Raw genomic sequence first — 23,560 nt, 5'->3', positions numbered from 1 at the left:
CCAACTTAATTTCCTTCTTTGACATGATTACTGGCCTAGTGGATAGGGGGGATGCTGTAGCTGTGATATACCTTGATATTTAGTAAGGCATTTGATGCAGCCCTTCTTGAAGTTCTCATAAGTAAACCAGGGAAATGTGGTCTAGCTGAAATTACTATGAAGGTGGACACACAACTGGTTGAAAGACAATACTCAGAGTAGTTATCGGTGGTTTGCTGTCAAACTGGGAAGGCATATCTAGTAAGCTCCCATAGCGGTCCCCTACTCTTTCTGTGTCCAGTACAAGTCAATATTTTCATTAATGACTTGGATAATGGAGTAGAGTATGATGATAAAATTTTCAGGTAACACCACACTAGAAAAAGTTGCAAGGACTCTGGAGGACAGGATTAGAATTCTTGGCAAATTGGAGAATTGGTCTGAATTCAACAAGATGAAATTCAATAAAGAGAATTGCAAAGTACTACACTTAGGAAGGAAAGATCAAATGCACAACTACAAAATGGAGAATAACTGGGGTAGTACCACTGAAAAGGATGTGGCAGTAGTGGATCACAAACTGAATGAGTCAACAAAGTGACGCAGTTGCAAAAAAAGCTAATGTCATTGTGGGGTGTTGTCTGTAAGACATAGGAGGTAATTTTTCTGCTTTACTTGACACTGGTGAGGCTTCAGCTGGAGTACTGTGTCCAGTTCTGGGTTCTACACATCAGGAAAGATGTGGACAAATTGCAGAGATTCCATAGAACAGCAACAAAAATGATAAAAGATTTAGGAAACGTGACCTATGAGGAAAGGTTTAAAAAACTGGGCACCTTTAGTCTTGAGAAAAGAAGACTGAGAGGGGACCTGATAACGGTCTTCAAATGTGTTAAGGGCTGTTGTAATGAGGATGGCGATCAAGTGTTCTCCGTGTCCACTGAAGGTAGAACAAGAAGTAATGGGCTTAATCTGCAGAAAGGGAAATTTAGATCAGATATTAGGGAAAACTTTCTGACTATAAAAAGAAAAGGAGTACTTGTGGCACCTTAGAGACTAACAAATTTATTCGAGCATAAGCTTTCGTGAGCTACAGCTCACTTCATCGGATACATTCAGTGGGAAAAAAAAATGCATCCAATGAAGTGAGCTGTAGCTTACGAAAGCTTATGCTCAAATAAGTTGGTTAGTCTCTAAGGTGCCACAAGTACTCCTTTTCTTTTTGCGAATACAGACTCACATGGCTGCTACTCTGAAACCTTTCTGACTATAAGGACTGTTATACTGTGTAATAGGCTTCCAAGGGAGTTTGTGGAATCCCTGTTATTGGAGGCTTTTAAAAACAAGTTGGACAAACACCTGTCAGGGATGGTCTAGGTTTATTTGCTCCTGCCTCAGTACAGGACTTGATGACCTCTTGAGGTCCCTTCCAGCCCTACAGTTCTATGATTCTATATCAACCTACTTCATAGAGTTGTTGTGAAACTGGCAGTAATTTATAATGTTTGAGATCCTTTGATGGAAGGTACAAGAGGCCAAGTATCATTATTATTTCTGAGACCAACTTGTATCTCTGAATCAGTATGATAACAAAGCCCTAACTTTACAGAAATTATTGGCTCAGATAAGCACAGTCACGCATACAGCAGAGATGTCTCTGCTGGTAACAGCCTCTCCATCTTCAGCTTACAGTAGCCCAATACAGGAGACTGAACAAGCTTGTGTCCTCTTGGCAGAATCATCCTTTATGGCTCAGTTGCCAGTAACAGTAGCTAGTGTTTCACACTTCCTTCTTCACCACCAGCTCTACTATAGGTGAACAAAGGGCTTTCTCTTCTTGTCACAGGACCCGGGGAGACACAGTTCCTCTTCTGCCAGAGTATGGGGAGTGGCATCCTCAGCAGCATGGAGGAAAAAATAGTTGGCATCAACAAATGCAGTTGTTTTTAGAGCCACACAATTCCAAGCTGGAGTATGCTAATAGCAGCTATTCCTCTATTGGCTGACAGGGTATGGCAGCCACCCTTGGTATCCAACAAATTGCACTGTTCCCATATGTTGTCAGTAATGTTTCCCTCTACCCTGGTTTAAAAACTATTGCTAAAATGTCCATGAGTATCCACCCATGTATTATTCTGATGATAAATATCAGTCAAGCTATGAGCCAGATTCTCAGCTGGTGCACACTGGCATAGCTCCATTGACATCACCTGACATAGAGATGGTGAAAATCTGGCCATAGGTGTTCCCTTGGCTCCATGGTAGTTTCATATGAAAATGTAGTCATGACTGAGTTAAAAAAACAAATTCTTGAATAGAAAGTGAAACCTGTTTATCCAACCCTTCCTTAACTGTCTCTCTGCATTATATTTACACAATAGTAAATATAGGTGTATATTGCTACAAAGCAACCTGTGGCATTTCACAAAGTTTACACTCATGTGTGGATAATTTCATGTGCTACTGAAATGCATCTGAGACAAAATGTTGCACAATTTAACACCATGCAGCAAAACTAGACTGTAGTTTTGGGTAGGAAATGCAGAATATCTTATTCAGATCAAACTGGGAGGGACATGCAGGTTGGCAGAATGTTATTAAGCAAGTTGGAGTTTGTCTAGGAACTCGGGGTTAATCACTGATGTTTTGATTAAAAAATGCTTGAAGATCTTAAACGTCCATGAGAGGTCAGAACCTCAGATTTGTTTCTTGCAGAAGACAGTACCTCCACCAGAACAGTGACATTAACACCATTCCCGGGCATTAGTTCATTACTGACTTAGAAGGAACAATGCCACCTACTGGCTCACCAGTATCACTTCCTAGGTTTTCAAGAGCCAGCCACACCTGGACAAGTTTAGCTTGTGAGATATGAAAGGATCATACAGCATTAGGTGATACTAACTTGTGTGTGGGCGGGGGGGGGGGGAATAAATCAGTCTTAAAGTATTAAAACACAAGTTAGTTACTGGAAACCAAGGGCCAAATTCTCCACTGGTGAAGTCGATGGAGTTACATAAGCAAAGAATTTGGTCTAAGGACCTGGTTTCGCTACTGTTTACAACAATGTAACTCTACTGAAGTGTGTGGAATTGAACTACTTTAAATGAGATCAAAATGTTTCTTTGAAGCAGACGTTACATTCTGTCTTTTTTCATACAAAAACAGGATGGACATTAATTTAGTGCATAGGCAAGCTAAGATTCAGCCAGCTGGTTTCTAATAAAAATAGACAACTGGTTTGTTGTAATAAGGACCAATCTGATTTTTTACCGGTAAGTCAAACTGCACTTGAACCATTTCTGAGACTCAAAAAAGATTCTACTTAATTCTCTTTAATCCAGTTTTCACACACCACTGCAGTTCCTTCCTTCAGCGAGAAGCAGAAGTACACAAATAACTCGTGAAAGGGTAATTCTGCAGCAGGAAATACTATAACATTTATGAGAAACCACATATTGCAAGGATACCAGATCACAGATGCCTGGCTATTTCACACCTCTACAGTTGGATACATATCTGAATTGTACCTCAAACCCTTTCGAGATCTGTTCATTACTAGTGTACAAGCCTGGTTCTTTCCTACTACACACACAGCAGACATCTCAGGCTTGATTCTTCTCTCACAGCAGTTTACACTGGAGTAACTCCACTGACTTCAGTGGATTTACTTTTGATTTATACCCATGTAAAGGAGACAGTCATGAAGCCTGTTCTCTAAGAAACAAAGTTGCAATGCCTTTTCAATTCAGTGGGAGTTGTCTCTGTATCAAAGAATAGAATTTTGGCCCACATAATTTAGGATGTGGGCCCACTAATTCCTGGCTCTTCAAAGGCACATAATGCCTAAATACCTTTGAGGATCTGGGCTTAAATATTTTTTGCAAACATAAAACATTAATCGTGCAAATCACCACTGGATTTCAATTAAATGCAGGGATTTATGCAATCAAGATGAAAATATCTGGCAGTGAAGTCATAGTAACCTTTATCTTCCATATTTCAAACACTTCTAAAGATAAGCACTGAAATAGCTTTCTCCAGTGTACACAAAACCTTCTTTTCTGAAATGTAAATGTTTGAGTATTAGGTCACTTTAATATTTCAAAATCAGTTGGAACTTGGTAATCATAATCAGTTAGCCCCAATCCAGAAGAACAATTAAGACCTACTTCACTTTTAGCATGTGAATAGTCCCATTGATTTCAATGGGACTTTTCACATGCTTAAAATTGAGCCTTAAGTGCCTGGCTGGTCTGGGGCCTATGTGCATACATGTAAAGTAATGACTTCAAACAAACTTGGACAAAACTTCTTGATTTAGTGGCACTCTCTGTCAACATTAGTGGTACAACTCACTAACTTCAGGGAATTCAAAGAAGGCCAAATAAAATATGTGAGAGAATGAAGAAACTGAGGAATTCTCAAAAGACTCTAAGGGAGTTAGGGGCCAAAATTCCATTGAAATCCTTTGAAAACCCCATCTTAAAAGAGCAAAATTATGCTTGTTGTGGCCAAACAGCAAGTAAGTTGGATATGCTAGCCAGCTGCAAATACTTGAAGGGTGTCAATACCTAGGAAGGAACCGAACTAGAATGGACCAAAAAGGTAGATTGGTTTGTTTGCAAGTTTCTAAAATGTTCAAACTTTAGCAACCCGAGAACCCCCATTTTGATTTACAATTTTTCCCAGACCCCCAACACTCCTAACTCAGCCCCAGGCCCTGCCCCCACTCTAGCCCTTCCTCCGTGGCCCCACATCTTCCTGCCCCCACTGCACCCCTGCCCCTCCTCTTCCCCACCTCTTTCCATGCCCCCGTGAGCATGCTCCATCTCTGCTCCTTCCCCTCCCTCCCAGCGCCTCCTGCACACAGGGGAACAGCTGTTCTGTGGCATGCAGGAGGCACTGGCCGGGGAGGAGTTATGGGAGGGAGGGTGAGGAGTTGATCAGCAGGGCTTGCAGACCTGCTGGAGTACCTCAACTGGCAGCAATATACTAAATAATCAAATAGGTCTTTTCCGCCTCTAATTTCTGTTTCCAAACTGCTTAAATAAAAATATTGCTTTTCCCTGAATATATCAAGGTGTCGACCTAGGACTGGAAATGCACAAGAGGGACAGTGGATGAGATAACAGCCTCATTCACTACAGAATGCTGGTTGTAAGGCCCCTGCCTCATTCCCTGTGGGAGTTAAAAGGTGTGTAATGAATGAGGCAGAGGCTGCAAAGAAGATTTTCTACGGAAATTTCACCAATTGAATTCAACTGGTGCAAGCCTCTGCATGGAGACTTATTGCATTGGTTTAAACATGGCTTATTTATGTACAAGTTGTGCCTACACATTACAAGCTATACCAATATAAGCCAGGTTTGAATAGACAGAAGAGCTGGTCTCCACACAGTTTGTGTATTGATTTAAACACATTGGTTTAGAAACAGATGTAGCTGAACTGATGCAACCCTCTACTGTGGATGCAGTTATACTATTATCAAATTGCTTATAATGGTATATATGATGTCATGGAAAATAATAGTATTTTGTTAATAATATGTAATGGTTTTTAAACCAATATGATCAAAGCAGTACAAGCCCTAATATTGTCTACACACAACATTACACTGGTTTAGCTAAAGGTCTGTTTTGGGTTTGTTTGGGGGAACAGGTTGGTCTCTCCTCTTCTACTTTAGAGCATAAGATCTCTGGGGCACGGATCATTTTTTTGTTATGTGTGTGTACAGTCCTAGCACAATGGGGCTGAGGACTCTATTTGCTATTGCAATACAAATACAATTTGATTCTTATATATTATGTTCCTTGGTGCAGTGACCTTGTCTTGTCTGTAAAGTACTATGCCCTTCCATGGTGCTAGATAAGCAATTATTAATAATAACTCTGTTTTTTGGCACTTGTGAGTTGTAACCAAATGAAAAGTTTTTTAGCCCAGCTATTCCATTGTCAGTCATTCTTTGTGCACAGAAAGGTGACCTACCATAGCAAGCACTGGGCTGGCACAAGTATCAATCAAAGGTCTGATTTGGGGTTTGTAAGTGTATACTTAGGTGCCAGCTCCTTAATCAAGTTCACAAAGTCTGTTTTCTCTATACATGCTCTGCACACTTCTCCCCAGTTATCCAGGATCTTCCTCAGCTCAGCCACTCTCATCTTGGACAGATCCACCGAATTTAAGTCCAGTTTCCTTTCTGCAAAAACAAAGAACATGAGACATACTTTAGAGACCAAAGGAGGGTTCATATTTGTCCTCAACTCCTCTGTGCTGCCAAAGAAAAAAATTCCAGTTCCTACAAATGTTCCAAAAGTGTCTCCTATAACTCAGGTAGTAGTTGAGTGAAGGACAAAAAGTTAAATATAAGGGGCCAGATCCTCACCTATTGTATATCTGCATAGCTCACGTGCAAAACAATGGAATTATACTGATTTATACCAGCTGAGGACCTGGCCTATAAATTCTGATTCTGATATCATTAACACACTGATGTAAAAGTGGAAACCCCATTGCCTTTAATGGAGTTATTCCTGATTCACATTGTGTGAAAACAGGGTCAGACCCAACTTTTCTTCTCAAAGTGACCACCTGTATAAGAAGTACATGGTTGAAACTATTGAAAATTGAAGTTTTCAACAAAAATCCATCTATTGGGTTTTTTCAACCAGTTACAGATTGTTCAATGTTCTTTCTATTGTTTTTTTTTCAAAATTTCAATAACATTTTTCAATGATTTTTGCAAAATTTGGAATTGTTTTTTGACCAAATCTGATTAAAAGGACAGATCTTCCTCTATCTATTGAATATCCTACCTTCTGTGGCTCAAAACAAGGTCTATATAAAAAGGATGGTGATTCGATCTTTGAAGGAGCTACGACACAGAGCCTTATGGCCCTCATTTAACAAGACATGGACTCATACAAAGAAATTTGGCAACCATTTTTCTGCCTTATTCACCTGACACATGTACCCAGCAGGACCCTTGCTACACATAGTGATGTAATTCCGATCTTAGTTTTTAAGGCAAGTAAGAACATTGGTCTGTCCCGTCATTGCTATTCCTATGGTCCATCTAGCCCAGTATTCTGTCTGACAGTGACCAGTGCCAGATGCTTCAGGGGGGATGAGCAGAAGAGGGCAATTATCCAGTGATCCATCCCCTGAAATCCAGTCCCAGCTTCTGGCAAGCAGAGACTTAAGGACACCCAGAGTTGGAGTTGCGTCCTTGACCATCTTGTCCAATAGCCTTTGATGGACCGTTCCCCCATGAACTTATCTCATTCTTTTTTGAACCCAGTTATAGTTTTGGCCTAGACAACATCCCATGGCAATGAGTTCCACAGGTTGACTGTGCATTGGGTGAAGCGGTACTTCCTTTTGTTTGTTTTAAACCTGCTGCCTATTAATGTTATTGGGTGACCCCTGGTTTGTGGGTTTTGTGAAGGGGCAAATAACACTTCCATATTCATTTTCTCCGCACTAGACATCATTTCATAGACTTCTATATATCCCCCCTTACTCATCCCTTTTCCAAGCTGACCTGTCCCAGTCGTTTTTTAATCTCACCTCATAAGGAAGCTGTTACATACCAATAATCACTTTTGTTGCCCTTCGCTGTACCTCTTCCAATTCTAATATATTTTTTTTAAGATTGGGTGACCAGAACTGCATGCAGTATTCAAGGTATAGGTATACCATGGATTTATATGGTGACAATATTATCCATCACTTTCCTAATTGTTCCTAACATTCTGTTCGCTTTTTTGATTACCACTGCACATTGAGCAGATGTTTTCAGAGAACTATCCACGATGTCTCCAAGATTTTTCTTGAACAGCAACGGTTAATTTAGACACCATTGTTTTGTATGTATAGTTGAGATTGTTTTCCAAATGTGCATTATGCACTTATCAACCTTGAACTTCATCTGACATTTTGTTGCCCAATCACCCAGTTGAGTGAGATCCCTTTGTAACGCCTTGCAATCAGTTCTATCTTGAATAACTTTCTATTGTCTGCAAATTTTGCCATCTCACTGTTCACCCCCCCCTTTCCAGATCATTTATGAGTATGTTGAACAGCACAGTATTTCACGTCTACCTGGAGAGAGACCATCGGTGAGCAGTTTGTGGGGGAAGATGAGTCATGATACATCCCTTTAAAAATAAAATCAAAACCCTTTTAAAAAAAAAAAAAAAAAAAAAGATGGGCAATCACTCTTTTAGAATTTTCAACCATTTTCAACACTTCATAATAAAAAGGAATTGTGCTTTGGAGACTATAGAACAGCTCCCACAACCGCACTGGGGAAAGAATTGGGCCTGTTAAATGTCCAGCTTCTCAACAGTAGCCCTTATTCTGCATAGAAACCTTCACAGCTGGAATTGGCAAAGCTAGACAACACTGCTCACTGATATCAACGGCAGGACTCATGCTGCTTTCAGTGGGCTTTGCATCTCGCCCTGAGGACTCTGAGCTTTAGCAACATATTGGTGTGGTGGACGTTGGGTCAAAGTAACGCTCAGGGGAGGGGGAACAGGACATTTCAGTGTCCTAAAGGCAGGATGGAAATACTGGCTGAATTGGCTACAGAGAATGGAAGAAGGTGCATTTTCATGAGTTAGCAATTTCCTTGGCCATTTCTCACCACCTCTCTGTGGCTTGGCATCCAGCAGTAGAGACTTTATTTTAAATGGCTTGTGTGAGCAGGCTGATTCCTTGTGGAACTGGCTTAGCAGAGCTCACTCCCTAAGCTTCTCAAGCCCTGACTGGCATCTGTTCCAATTCCTGCATAAAAATTGCTTGCAAATATACCCAAGAGTGCCATGTGAGTGGTTCTGCTCAGCTGGGCAACAGGATGCCTTTGCCTCTGGTATAGAGACATTAAAACACAAATGAAGGATAACAGGCATGGAGTCAGCATCCTGCCAGTTCTTCAAATTCAAAGTGACTTGCAAAGAAAAGGACAAAGGGGTTGTGCTTTGTTTCTGCTTCTTCCTGGCGTATACAGGCCTGAAAGGTTTTTTAAGACACAGATAAGTTACAAGGATTTTTTTCCTTGCTTGTTTTTTGCATTATACATTCAGTTTTACCACAGAAAACTACATGGACAAGTGGAAAGAAGTAAGTATTCAACATCAGTTACACAAAGGAAGTGCAGCCTAACTGAAGAGAGAGAAGAGATTTTTTAATTCACCATGTTTAAAATGATTTGTTTTTTGTTAATAGCTACTTAACACAAACACATGCAAAAAAGCTCTCTCTTTAAAGAGTTCCACATAACTGCCCCTTCACATAAGGGCTGAGAGAGTGCCCACCCACATACTTAAGCCAGCCAAAGAATCCTCCAGCAAAAATAGTGAAGACAAGACTTAATGCTCCTGATATTTCTAACTGGGGGAGGGCATTTCTCTCCTAATTTCTGAGAAGCAAAAAGAGTACAAACCTATTTATTTTCCTCTCTACAACCCATTTGACAATGAATATGGTATGTAGGCAGGAGCCAATGGGGATTCATGGGGATAATAAGTAGGTACAGAATGCAGCTAGATCTCTAGGCCCACCAGTTTACTCCAGACTGTGGCCCTACCATATTTGAGCTCACAGATCTGAATGTCGTTCTTCTTCAGTTTCTCGCATATCTTCGACACAGGCACATGAGCACTCATTGGGCGGCTGACCTCGCTGATGATCTTCGTGGCTGCATCACTTGTTGCCCCAATGTAATAGCACTGAAACAAGCAGGACACATCATCAGCACTAAGAGAAAACCGGGAGTGGCTCCTGCCAACCGCTGAGGGGTTCACGTGAAGTACTGTATACCTCCAACTCCCATTGAAGTTGATGGGATTTGAAGATGCTTAGCACTCTGAAGGATTGTACCCTAAAACTCAGACTCCTACCACTTCCTCTTTTGACAGAAAGACCTTCCCCGTAGTGGTGTGTTAAATGGATGCTTTGTTATGCTTGGTGGAATGCTGGGATATTGCAGGTCTGGCACATCTCACAGGAGACGAGGTGTGTTTGTGTTTGATGTACCTTATATATGAGGCAGCTTGGAAGCTGTTATTGTGCAAATAACAGATTTGTGCAAATAACAGATTCCTCTGACTCTGATTACTACTTTGTACAAAGTATTGTTATTAAATAAGCCACTGACAATATGAAATACTGTCTCCAGGACATGAATTATATCACCCTGTTAACACAATCAATCATAATTTGTTACCAATGGGACATTTCCATCTCATCATAACACCTTCTAGAATGGGGTGCATCTGATGGAAAACAATGGCCCATTTTTGTTACGTCTTTCAATAGGCAGAGAGCAAATAGATACTTTCAATCAGAAGGACCTTTGTTTTGTATGAGGGGTCAGATTTTGCCACCCTTATTCATGTTGAATAGTCTCAGTGAGGAAAACGGAACTACTTGGCATATGGGGTACTATTCAGCATGAGAATGGTTAGGCGGTTGGTGTGCTGAGGCCATGGCCCATCATGCTGACCAAGACAGTTTTCTTGCTTCCTTGTGCTCCCCCATCTGTCTGTCTGTATCCACCTGTTGTCTCTTGTCTTACATTTAGACCGCAGTCTCTTTGGGGCAGGGACAGTCTTTTTGTTCTGGGTTTGTACGGTACCTAGCACAATGGGGTCCTGGTCCATGACATGCTCCTACGCAGTGTAGGTACTACAGTAATACAAATAATAACAAAACCTGGCTCTAGGAGGCTAACGAAACAAGAGAGGACACAGTGACACCATTGTGTGACCATGCAGTGTGGGTGTGTCGTTTAACAGTCTTCAGTGAACTGAAAACGAAATGGCTGCCAGTCTTTGCAAACAGCGGTCCTTAAAGATTTAAAGTGGCAGAATACGGACCACCCGTGCATAACAAAGCTAAAAACACCACAGCTCTCATCGGGACTGTCACTAGCCTAAAGCCAGGCTGGTGAGGTGCTGAATAGCACTGCAGCATTGTGCCCTGCCCAGAAGCTCTTCCCTATGGGGCTCAGTGATTCCTCTACCACTCCTTATCATCACTTGGCTGCTTAGCAGAGCAGAAAGAAGAATGAAGGGCATTTTTTTCTCCCCAGCGAACACTGGGAAACAGCTGAAAAGCCTCTGAATTGTGAGGGACTCAGCATTAAGGCATGGCAGGAGAACTTGGCTTTAAAAACTAACATAACATAAAAGTTAGATACTGCAGTAGGCTTCCGCCAGCCCCAGTCTCTTCTGCAGTCCAGAGGCCCCCACTTCCAAAATGGAGGGTGCCTAGTGGCCTTTGGTCTCTGCAGCCTTAGCCCACATCCTTGCACAATGACAGCTCTTCTACTTACTCAGTGCTGTGCAGGACACAGCACAGTAATACTGAGAAGCACCTGCCACAGGCTTGAAATATGTGGTGTCCCCATCGAACTGTAGGGTGTAGGCCTGTGATTAGTGCTACCCCTGAGCCCAGGAAACAGAAATCATCTGTTTATCCACAGAACAGGTATATCATGGGTGGCAGCAGGGCAAACCTCTCCCACATGGTCCCACCAGCTTTGATCTGGAGGGATCACTTCTAGGAACGAAAGGGCAGCTCAGTCCCCCGCCTTGCCCTCTTAGCTAAACTGCCCAAAAGGATGCTAACTAATGCCGATTGTGGTGGTGCATTTGGGGTCCCATCCAATGCCCAATGAATGAAGGGAAAGATTCCCATTAATTTCAAAGAGTGTTGGATCAGGGTCTTAATAATGTGGACACTTATACACCTGAAATTAAACGAAAACCTTCAAACTTATTTTACCTAAGCTAGCAGTTGGTAATAATTTTCAGCCACTGTTGACGTAGCTGGATTTGAACCAGTGCCCTACAGCTCAATACTAAATGACAGTGCAGATTAACCAATATTATCTCATCTAATCAGTATTTTTTTTCAAAGCATCATGAACTTAAAGACAAAAGAGATGAGTACCAAGCGGTGTTCTTTTCCTTTTGTATCCATGCAGCTGTTAACCAGTTCTCTCTCTATGGTGGCCACAGTGAAGTCAGAATGTTTTTCTTTTAATGAGTTGTAAAATCTGTCCAAAAATCCTTTACACACTGTAAAAAGAAAATAAAATATATAAGCCACCCAGTAGGGTCTAGCAAAGCCTCAGGAATTTTAATAACTTGGCTAAAAACAGGGATCCATTAGCACATCATAAAAACAGAAAATGACAGATTTTAACAAATGAAGAATTTAAAAAAACAAACAAAAGGTTTATTTCAGCATTTTAGCTCCCAGTATCGCCAACAACAGGAATGGAAGGAATATGTAGGAATGGAATTCGTCCTGTCAGCTCTGGATGTTTCTCACGCCTTAAGTCTTTTATTATAACAGGAGATCAGAATACATCAGCATTTTGATCTTGGTTCGATTAAGTTAATCTCAACTAGAAAATTTAATTGTATTTAATCACCATGAAAAAAAAATCAGTTTAGGTGAGACGATACTGCCCAGGACTGGCCAGGAAAGACAAGGAAAGGCTGTTGTGTTCTGTCCCTTTTAAGTACGCATCCTGCCCCCATTACCATAGTATCTGATTGCCTCAGTCTTTAATGCAGGCTCAGGTGAAGGATTTTTGCCTAGAATTGGCTAGTTGGCTATAAGTGCAGAAAGCACAGATCCATGAATTACAGACACATTCCCAGGCATTGCTGGAGGAGATGACTTCACAGCGTGAACAAAGCAGGTAGAGGAAAGTTTATTATTCTGTGCTGGCCAATGAAGTTAAGACACTTCTACTTGGCAAAGAAAACGTTTTGGACAGGTGAGGACAAGTAACCCTCCCCCCCACCACCCCCAGTATGAATGGTGGCTCAGGAAGGCCGAGCCAGGTGGACAGCAAGTTTCTCACACCTGTGGATACTGGGGGGCTGTCCACAGAGAGCACAAGAGTTCTTACAAGAAGAGTGGTGCCGGACATGGAGTCTCAAGACCCAGGTGGAGGCAGAGAAAGACTACTTCAAAGAGCAGATGTGTGAAGGAGCCAGACTGAACAGAGGCCTTGAGAAGGCAATTGCTCATCTAGAAAACAGACAGAAGGAGGTGGAACATCTGCTACTTTTGGAGAAGAACTGCTACTCTCACTACAAGAAATGGGGAAAGGCAGTAGCTGAAGCTCAGGACACAGAGAGGCTCATGCTTGTCCTGGAGCAGCAGATGACTGAGCTGAAACAGGAGGAACTTAAAATGGGAGAGTGAGAAAAAGGAAAAGATGCTGCTAAAGGAGCAACTGAAAAGTCTGCAGGTAATAGAGCAGGCTGAGATCTCCTAGCTCCAAGAAGAGCTAGTCACGCTCACTGAAGAGTTAAAAAGGAAGCAAGAGTTTCTCACAACTATACATATAGAAGGAAGCTCTTCATAGTGACAGCAAGGCCGAGATTGTGGTGATCCAGAAGAGGACAGATGAGCGGAAATCTCCGCAATTTTGGAACCTGAAATTACAATAGACTCTACAGACAGCTATGTGGAATGTCTCTGAGGTGCAGGGCCAGCTACAGAGGTAGCCTAATGAACATGCGGAGGCTCTGCAAACACTTCAGACCCAGATTCAGATGTTGGAGACCCAGCCAATGAGTTTGCAAGTCTGAAACGCAGTGCTCAGATGGGAGCTACAGCAACAATGGAGCAAGAAGGAGATGGTCACAGGACAGCAGGATGACCTCAACATCCAAGCCAACAACCACCTCCTGGAACAAATGAAGGAAATGAGAAGACTGAGGTTGATGGTCCAGAAGAGAGCAGAGAGGTGTGATAAGCACACAAGCATGGTGACCGCTGACCAGAAAGCTTGTATTCCCACAAGCAAATGGAGTAAGGATTCAAGCAGCTGGGAAGATGGTATACGTGTGTGGATTCACCACACAGTGACAGATATAATATCAACAGCCACCAATACAGAGATTGTGTAGACTATAGCCTTTACAGCACTCAACAAACCCAACCCCTACTGGAATGGAGAAAAGTAGAAGACAGGTTCAAAGAGGAAATCATGGCTCAATTCAATATCCTACAGGCCCAAAGCGTTGAGCACTTGCAAGAACTCGAAGGGATCCTCACGAGACAGGATGTGAGCTCAAGCTATACAATGGGAACAGGACCTGGCCAGAATTGAAAAAAGAGATTGGAGAACAAGTGTTTGATGATGCAAAGGAGCAGACTAAGCTCCAGAACTTAAGGTCCAACTTGCTTCAGGTCCAGCACGGATAAAGGTAAAGAGCTGGAGAGCCTGAAGGAGCCATTCTTATGTAACACTGACGGACTCTGGTTGTCATCGGGCGGGATTGAACCTGGAATCTCTGGAGCTTAATGCATAAGCCTCTACTGCATGAGCTAAAAGCCACATGGCTCTTAGCTAAGGCTGTAGCAGACTCATTAAGCTCTAAGTGGTCCGGGTGCCACTAGAAGGGACAGAGCACCACACCCAGGAGTTGTGTGGGTTACACTTAGAAAAGAGTTGTAGTGGTTGCACCCTGAACGATAGCTTGAGCCACGAGGGACCTCAAACCGTTGAAATTAGGAGCTGCCCCGCCCTGGCTCAGATGACACAGGGACACGACGAGGCCGTAAGGCAAGGCCACAGCCAGACCCCAACTAAAAAGAGCTTTCCCCAGAGGACAAAGGAAGACTAAAAATGATCCGAACATACTGAATGACATCCATGCAACAGTGTGGGTACAGAAAGAACAAAAGCGGGTGTTGCTAAGCCAGATACTAACAGCTGTGGGCAAAACAGTACAGAAACCTGCTGAACCTGAACCTTAAGATATCCTTAACCAGCCACTGGCAAAGTGACCTAAGCCCTGAGAAGAAGACAAGGCTCGTTTAGAAGCCCAAGCAAAGGACTGAATTTAAAGGCCCTAGAGCTGCAGCTGAAGACCCCTGGCAAGGGCAGACAGTTTGGGCTTTTTGCTACCCCAGAAGGGGTTCCTTTTTGACTGTGTGACCCGACCATAGGGCCAAGGCACTGAAGACCCACCAAGAAAGGTCAGCAACGTACAGGGGGCTCCAGCTGCAGAAAAAGGCCTGCAGTACTGCATGCAGCAACAGGAGGCGCTTGAGGAGTGTCCCATTACCATTTCCCATAACCTATCTCACATCTTGGAGTTATGTCATTAACACAATACTTTTGCATTTATACGGTTCCTTCCAGCCCAGGGTTTCAAAATGCTTCATAAACATTAATTAATTAAGCCTCACAACACTGCTGTGACATGTTGTTAGCACCATTTAATAGGTGGGGAACCTGGGGCCCAGAGAGGTGAAAGGCTAACATTTTCAAACCTTGGCATCTGCTCCTGGGCACCTAAATCCAGATTTTAATACTGCATGCAGACAACATCAACTGAACATAAACTTAAAGGGGCCGATTTTCCCTCCTCATTTCATGAGTTAAAAATATTTGAACTTGCAGAAAGAAAAGGAGTACTTGTGGCACCTTAGAGACTAACCAATTTATTTATAAATTGGTTAGTCTCTAAGGTGCCACAAGTAATCCTTTTCTTTTTGCGAATACAGACTAACACGGCTGTCACTCTGAAACCTGAACTTGCAGAGTAAGTCCTGGCATCGCCAGTTACTACTACCAGTTGAAAATGTTCAGTTGGTTCCTACTAGTTCCAGTTGTTAACTAGGGATCCAATTCAGCAAAGCACCCCTATTCAGTAAAGTACTTGCTTAAAGTTCTGTGTATGCTTAAGTGCTTTGCTGAGTTAGGGTATAGGTTTGGAATAGAGTCTTTTAGTTCCTGGGGCAGTTGATCCTCCAGTAAGAACTACCAGAGGCCAGCAGTGACTACCTGAATGATTTTAATGGAGTCTATCGAAAGTTTCCAGTAGGGTAATCTGGGGAACATGCTGCTTATTTGTTCTTTTATTAATGTGAAGTGCAGGTGTAACTTTCTTTGCAGCATTCCGGTGCCTACCCCTGAGGATAATCCAATGTCCGCATGAATATGATGATTTGCTACGAACATTTTTTTTAAATGGTAACTTGTCTCAAGTCTAGCTATCAAGTATGGAGACATGGAAGATAACTTGGTGGCCTTGTGTAATTAGCCATGTGTACCCTTTCCAAAGGGAAGAATTAGGCAGGGAGCTGCTGACCGAATAGAAGGGATTTAGCAAGTCATTGATTATTTTATTCAGTTCAGTGCTGTTTACAAGCAAACAAAATCAGTTGGTCTCACTGGTCAATTATCCCAGGATTATTTGGTGCAGGAAAGCAGCTTTGTCTAGGACAGTAATTTAATGACTCCTGTTACAGGTCTGGATTTTGGTTGTTTCAGGCTATCAGACAATAGAATTTTTCTATCTCAGTGACTAAAACTTGTGACTCAGTATATTATAAAGGAGGGGTGGTTACCACTTACCAGGCTAGCCATGTCCTTTCAAGGAAAAAGAAGAAAAGCAACAACTCAACTCTTGGACGACAGCAAAGGGAATTTTATAGTTTGTTTTGTAATAACCTAACAAAAAGCCCAGTGATGTTGGTTAATAAACCCTTTGGCACCAAGCTTTCCCAATGCTTAAAACTCTACTGCAAAATCCCCTGTCAAACAGTCTCCAAGCTGCAAAAGACTTATCAGGTGGTAATTGTATGATATGTTCATGCCACCTACAGGAAAAAACACATCCCTTCAAGAGATGTTGCTTGTAAAGCTTTGCATTAATACTTTTTTTTTTTTAAATGGCTGTTGTGCGAGATTGATTATCTAGTATCACTGGACACCCTGCTCATAAAAAAAATCCTATTCAAGTTATCATTAATTAACCAAAACATTTAATGCATCTAATTCACTAATGGCAGGTTTTATAAAGTATTTAATAGTCACTTTCCCCTGTCTGTGTCCCAGTTACCTCAATTGTGAAATGGGGATAATGATAATGACTTCCTTTGTAACGCGCTTCGAGATCTATTGATGAACAACTCTATGTAATATTGTTATTATACTTTACAAGTATATCACAAAAGTGCTCTGAGAATTGTCACTTCACACTCCACTGAAATCCATCCAACTCTGGGGAGCAGCAGGTTAACAGACACACCACACAGCAGTTTGGGACAGGAAATGAAGAGTACCCGTGTCCATCTGAAACTGAAGAAAGTATTCTGACGTGGGCAGAATGTAGTTATGCTGTGTGGAATTTAACCCCACCCCCAGGGGGGCTAATTGCCCTAATTTTACAAAAACTTCCATGAGAACTTTCATGATCACAAGTGATCAGTACCTCAGTTTTACACCCCTTTAAAAAGCCAGCACCTCCAGTAGCACGATGCTCCTAATACCACAGTGAGGAACTTGGTTCTGTACAAACTCAGAGAGGAAAGTGCCACCTACCGGTTCACCAACACCACTTCCTGCAGCATCTGGGTTTACCCTGGGGGTTTCCTAAGTATTGACTCAGTCTGCCCCTGCTTACCTCCTGGGATATGATAAAAGCATAGACAGTGATGATACAGCTGTCATCCACAGCCTCCTACAAGCTTAATTTTCAAGGAATTAAGGCAGCACATGCAAAAGATAATTAAAAGGGGTTCTTTTACCCCCCAGGGACATTTTAGAGCACATATTATTTACTGAGCACCAGCAGTGGGCTGGGCAGTAGTGCAGTCAAGGGTAAATTCAGGTAAATTGAGTTTACCTGCCTCTCATTTGGGGAACATGGAGTTTAGGTTAGATTAGTTCACCCACTTCTTTTTTTTTTTTACCACTACAGCACTGATGCTGGGCACTGCATACATGTCTTTGCTTCCCAGCTAAATATCTAACAGATGTTTCTGCTTGTTTTTATCACTGTGATTTTACTACAGGTACAGGCTAAAATCCAAGGGGGAGCTCTTTGAATCTCAGCGTTTCAGGCTGACCCTGGGCTTTCAGTGCAGTAGTAGCTTGGATTCCTACAGCAGAGGGGCTCACAATGTGCTAACAGCGCATCTCGCTGGCAGGTCCGGCCTTTGAATTTGTGGAGCGCCAATGTGCCAGATGGGAAGAATCATGCCATGAGCTGCCTCCCACTCCTGGGAGGGGGCCTGGAGATTATGCAGGCCTGTGGCAACTTGTGTTCTCCCACACAGGTCTAGCTACTAAGGAAGGAAATAGGTCTGCAAGCTGCAGACTGGGAAGTGTTTGCTTTGCTGAAAGCCTGCCATCAGTAGTTTATACTGAGGCTGGTGCTGATAGTTGGCCATCTGAGTTGAACTAACATATTTCAACAGAACTCTTGGCTAAAACTCTACCTCCCTGCAATTCAGTGTGAGAGCTCTCTATGGAGACTTAAAGGAAATTGAATCTCTTTGTTCAGAGACACATGTGACTCCTTCATCGTAGTATCTGAACATCTCCCAAGTATTTATGGATTTTAGCTCACAAACCCCTATGACATAAAGAAGTACTACGGTGTCCATTTTACAGAGGGGAAACTGAATCTTACGGTCTGACTATGCTGCACTGGGGAGGTCTGATTGCAGCAGGGGTAGACGTACCTGAACCTGCTTTGATTGAACCACAAGAGCAGTGAAGCCGCTGCAGCACAGGATGTACGAGCCCACCCGGGACCCTGGGGACTCTAGCAGCTAGTCCACACTGCTGCAGCTTCACTGCTTGGTATCCAAGCCAGCTTGAGTAACAACAGCAGTGAAGCCATGGCAGCATGGCCTAGCGCCACACACCTAGAACCCCTGGTACATACGTGAGCAGCTGCTGCGCTTGCTGCCACAGTTCCACTTCTGTTGCCACTCGACCTAGCTTTGATCTAGCTGGCTTGGGCCTGCCTACATATGCTGCAATCACACCTCCAGTTGCAGTGTAGACATACCCATGGAGAGTGACTTGCCATATGCATGTAGGAATTCTGTAGCAGACCCAGGAATTTAACCTAGCTGTTAGAGTCCCAATCCAATGCTCTCCTGACCATCCCTCCTCCCCATGCAGAAGAGTGGACACCATTAAGCCTTTAATACACTTACAATACATTGCTATTGCAAACTGGGCATCTCTTCCATTTTCCTTATTTAAGTGTAACTCCTTGGTAGCTGCCCCGTGTGCCAGGCAAGTCCTAGGATCAGGACAGCTCCAGAGCTGCCCACGCACCTTCTGAAGTACTAACTTGCCAATGGAATGGCAGCACTGAGAAGTCTGTCACTGCAGTAGCCCAGAAATTAAAGTGATGGTGCTTTGTTGAAAGTAAAATGTTTAAAGGATTTTTTTGCCTGTGCTACTGTTACCATCTCAGATGGTTAAAGACAAAAGAATTCTTAAAATTTCATTTACTTTCCCCCAGTTATGGTACTTGTAGCCTTTTAGTCAGCTTGGATCAGGAGTGGGCAAACTTTTTGGCCCGAGGGCCACATCTGGGTGGGGAAATTGCATGTAGGGCCATGAATGTAGGGCTGGGGCAGGGGGTTAGGTTGCGGGAGGGAGTGCTGGGTGTGAGAAGGGGTGCAGTGTGCAGGAAGGGGTTGGGGTGTGGGATGTACAAGGGGGCTCAGGGCAGGGGGTTGGGGGGCAGGAGGGGTGTGGCAGGGAGATCAGGGCAGGGGTTCAGGTGCTTACTTGGAGCGGCTCTGATGTGGCAGCGGCACACAGGGAGGCTAAGGCAGGCTCCCTGCCTGCCCTGGCCCCGCGCCGCTCCCGGAAGCGGCCGACACCACGTCCATGTGGCCTCTGGGGAAGGGGGAGCAGAGGGCTCTGCGCGCTGCCCTTGCATGTGGGTACCTCCCCTGAAGCTCCCATTGGCCGCGGTTCCCCGTTCCCAGCCAATGGGAGCTGCGGGGGGTGGTGCCTGCAGGCGAGGGCAATACACGGAGCCCTCTGCCCCCACCCCCTTCCCCAGAGGCCGCAGGGACGTGGTACCGGCCGCTTCCGGGAGCGGTGCGGGGCCTGCGGTGCCATGGGGGTGGCAATCATGCAGGCCAGATCCAAAGCCCTGATGGGCCAGATCCGGCCCGCGGGCCGTAGTTTGCCCACCCGTGGTTTGGATTGTGAAATTAGATTGCTCAATTTCACTTTCTGGTTGGCATGCACTAGCACCATGCTGTTATTACACTGCAGTGTAACACTTAAGATCTTGATCCTGAAACCTGCTCCACATGGGCAGACCCCTGGGCCTCTGTGGAACCACATTGGCTTTGGCCGTTGCATGGGAATGGTTTGCAGGATCAGGGCCTCAATTCTCATGCACTAATACAATGCTGCATTGAGGTTTTCATTTTTAAAGTGTTTAGAGCATAAAACATTTTAATTCATTTTACAATTTGGATTTTGTTTAAAAAAGATTCAAACGGGCCTAAAATTTTTAGTTGACACATTCCATTTAAATCAAGCGTGTTCTAAAACATCACACACACATATAGGCTCTGGGGAACTATGTTTGTTTTCTGTTGCCTAACAGTACTGGTGTGTCCCCATGTCCCTCTTACTGCAAGAAGAAAAGCTGATAGAGAAAGCTTTTGCGTGCCTCACATCAACATTCATCTACTGTTTATGTACTAAGAAAAGGAGTACTTGTGGCACCTTAGAGACTAACCAATTTATTTGAGTATAAGCTTTCGTGAGCTACAGCTCACTTCATCAGATGCATCCGATGAAGTGAGCTGTAGCTCACGAAATCTTATGCTCAAATAAATTGGTTAGTCTCTAAGGTGCCACAAGTACTCCTTTTCTTTTTGCGAATACAGACTAACATGGCTGTCACTCTGAAACCTGTTTATGTACTGATTGTGTGTATATTTAGCATACAGGACCTAAAGAAAACAAGGGGCTGTACAGTGAGAGATAAGAGCTTTTAAAGAAAATTCATGACAGCACACAGATGGTAGGTTAGAAAATTTTATTTACACATTTTACTTAGCACATATTATTGTACACCTATGGCCGAGATGAGCCACAGTTTCATAAGCTACAAGCAAGGAGAGACATGATGGCAAAATGGTATGACTTGAGTCGAATTTTTGCCATTGTTGCACAAAGAGTCTGACTTAACTGGGCATAGGGGTTATTTTTACGACTGTCAATGACACAGGTATCATCCCTCCTTGCGCCCCAATTCCAACTTTTGCAACCCTGTGCACATGCCAGGTTTGACACCCTTGTCCTCTTTTCCCACACTACCTCTTTATGCTCAAAATGTTCTTTGTCAACCCCTCCTTAAGACTCCCTTCTACAAGCCATTAACTAACGTAATGGGGAGGGAGGAGGCATGAAGAAAACTTTCACTGTGTTTTATCCCTCTGCCCTACCCTTCACCTGTTGCTTGATTGCTAGATTGTGAGTTCTTAGAAGCAGAGACTATGTCTTGTATATTTGCACAGTGGTTAGCATATTTACGGTGCTAATGTTACAAATATTATTTATAATGCAGTATTTTCTACAGGTTTTCATGTTGACCCCATTAAATCAAGCAGATACACAACCTGGTGTAACGGACAGAGCCACATGGATCCAGGCAGAGATTCCTAAAAGGTGGCCAAGATTTTGTTTTATTTACTCTATTTCTCCATCAATGGCCAGGTATAACAGGCCAGAGCAACCAGTGCTTACAAAAAAGCCCTCTAATAAATGGAGGCCTGGCTCCATGGAACCGTGGCCTTAATTTTGACAACTGAATTCCAACCTTGATTTCTACCTGTGACGCATGACCAGAAAGGGTTAAGTGTCCTGCAGGATGAATGACTCAAATTCAACCCTTAAAAATATGTGGGGAGATAATGTTTGTGTTTTTGTGTATTTACATATATATTGGTAGAGGTCAACAATGTAATCAAACAGTCCCTGTCTATGCTGTATTCTGTTAATTCAGAGATCAAAAGAACATTTTAGCATTTAAATGAACTGTAAACACAGGCTATCCCTGTATTTATCTCTTTGAAGTGTATAGCCTGTCATCTGCGAATGGTGGAAAAACAGGCGATTGCCTTATATTAATTTGTGTAGCTAAGTACTGGTGAAAGACCTTCTTCGAAGTTGCCCTGATTGCCTATTGTAAGCCAAGGGACTTTGACCTTTCAAAGAAGGCCTGAAATTGTATAAAAGATCCTTGGGTCCTGATCCTCTCATCTCAGATCTGCTTAAGCTTCATCGGGGGAAGTTTGAGTTGCAAGACTGAGATCCCAGTTAAACCAGAACACACTGAATAGGATATTGGACTATAATCTATGGACTAAATTCTAAAAGAACTCCTTGCAACTACAAAGCTCACCATCTCTGCTATGAATCTGAACCTCAAGAATTGAACTCATGCCTATATGTATATTGATCTTTTAACCATACTCTCTCCCTTTTCTTTTTAAATAAATTTTAGTTAATAAGAATGGCTGTAAGAAAGCATGTATTTGGATAAAATCTGGAATATTCATTAACCTGGGAGGTAATGTGTCTGATTCCTTGGGATTGGTAGGAACTTTTTTATATGATGAAATGAGATTTTTCAGAAATCATCATACCTGACTTGGGTGTGTAGGCGGAGGCCTGAGGCTGGGTTACTTTAAGGGGACTATGTTGTTGATTTCTGAGTAACCAGTGAGTATAACAGAAGCTGCTTTGTGCTGGCTTGGTAAGTCTAAGTATTGGAATATCTACTAGCTTGGGGGATTGCCTGCCCCACTCTTTGCAGTTCACCCTGAGTGACCTCAGCTGGCTCCCCTGGGATGCCGGTGACCACCATCTGTCAGTGACACAGAAGCATCATTAACTATGCATGCAAGCAGCATTCAAAATCACTGCTCTAGAGCAACAGGAGCGACGACACGAGGCCTCTGTGTATGACTCCAGCCTGCCTGCCATGTCTGACCTGATTTCCAAAGTTGCTGAGCGAGCACAGGTAGCTCCCACTTGCTTTCATGGGATCTTTGACTAAGCACTTCCGAAAATCAAAGCGAGTAGGCGCCAGGCAGCGGAGGCAAATCTGCCCCAGGGGAGCTGGGAGGAACCCCGAAGAGACTCTCTCGGTGACGCTGCGGGGGCCGGGGCCATGCATGGGGGGGCTTCACTTCCCACGGTGGATTAACCAGTCCTGGGGTAGGGGGGCGGCTCTCCCTCTCCCTCCCCCCCGGATGAGGACGATCGCACTGTTAAGAAACCGCCGTGAGGCACAGGGCGCACGCCGCAGCGAGCAGCCGGGGTCATGCAGCTACTGCTAGCACCGGGCAGCGGCACACGGTGCAGTCAGGCCAGCGGGCCCCAGTCCCTCTGCCCCGCTCACCTTCGCACTGCGCTGCCTGTCCCCACGGGGCGCGGGCGGCGGCGGCCCAGGGGCCCGCGCACAGCAGCGCGAGGGCCAGAGCTGCGCAGGGGCCGCGCGCGGGGGGCTGCGCCATGGTGCTGGCAGCGCCGCCGGGCTCGAGACGAGACCCCGCCCACTGACCCCGCCCCCTTCTCCCCTCCCGGCCGCCGCCAGGAGGAAGAAAAGTGCTTGGGTTGCTGGGCTCGGTGACGACGAACCCCAGCTCGATCTTTCATTGGCGGTTCGCCGCCTCAGTCTGTACCCGGAAGTGCGAGTGAGAAACCTGAGCCTGTCTCTGGGATTGGCCCGAGCGAAAGCTTCGTCGGGA

The 23,560-nt window shown here is 43.9% G+C and overlaps 1 protein-coding gene across 1 annotated transcript; it reads right to left on the bottom strand.

Annotated features, from left to right (window-relative positions):
- Positions 1-4,794: 4,794 nt before the first annotated feature.
- CDNF (cerebral dopamine neurotrophic factor) lies at positions 4,795-23,468 on the bottom strand. Its single transcript, XM_077836318.1, is given in 5 exon segments — positions 4,795-6,179; positions 9,573-9,714; positions 11,942-12,069; positions 23,212-23,342; positions 23,344-23,468. Coding segments are annotated over 5 exon segments (705 nt in total). The 3' UTR covers positions 4,795-6,000.
- Between the last annotated feature and the right edge of the window lie 92 nt (positions 23,469-23,560).

Source organism: Eretmochelys imbricata, chromosome 1, assembly GCF_965152235.1.
Source record: "Eretmochelys imbricata isolate rEreImb1 chromosome 1, rEreImb1.hap1, whole genome shotgun sequence".
In the NCBI taxonomy this organism is placed as follows: domain Eukaryota; kingdom Metazoa; phylum Chordata; order Testudines; family Cheloniidae; genus Eretmochelys; species Eretmochelys imbricata.
This window is presented reverse-complemented; position numbering and strand designations above follow the sequence as displayed.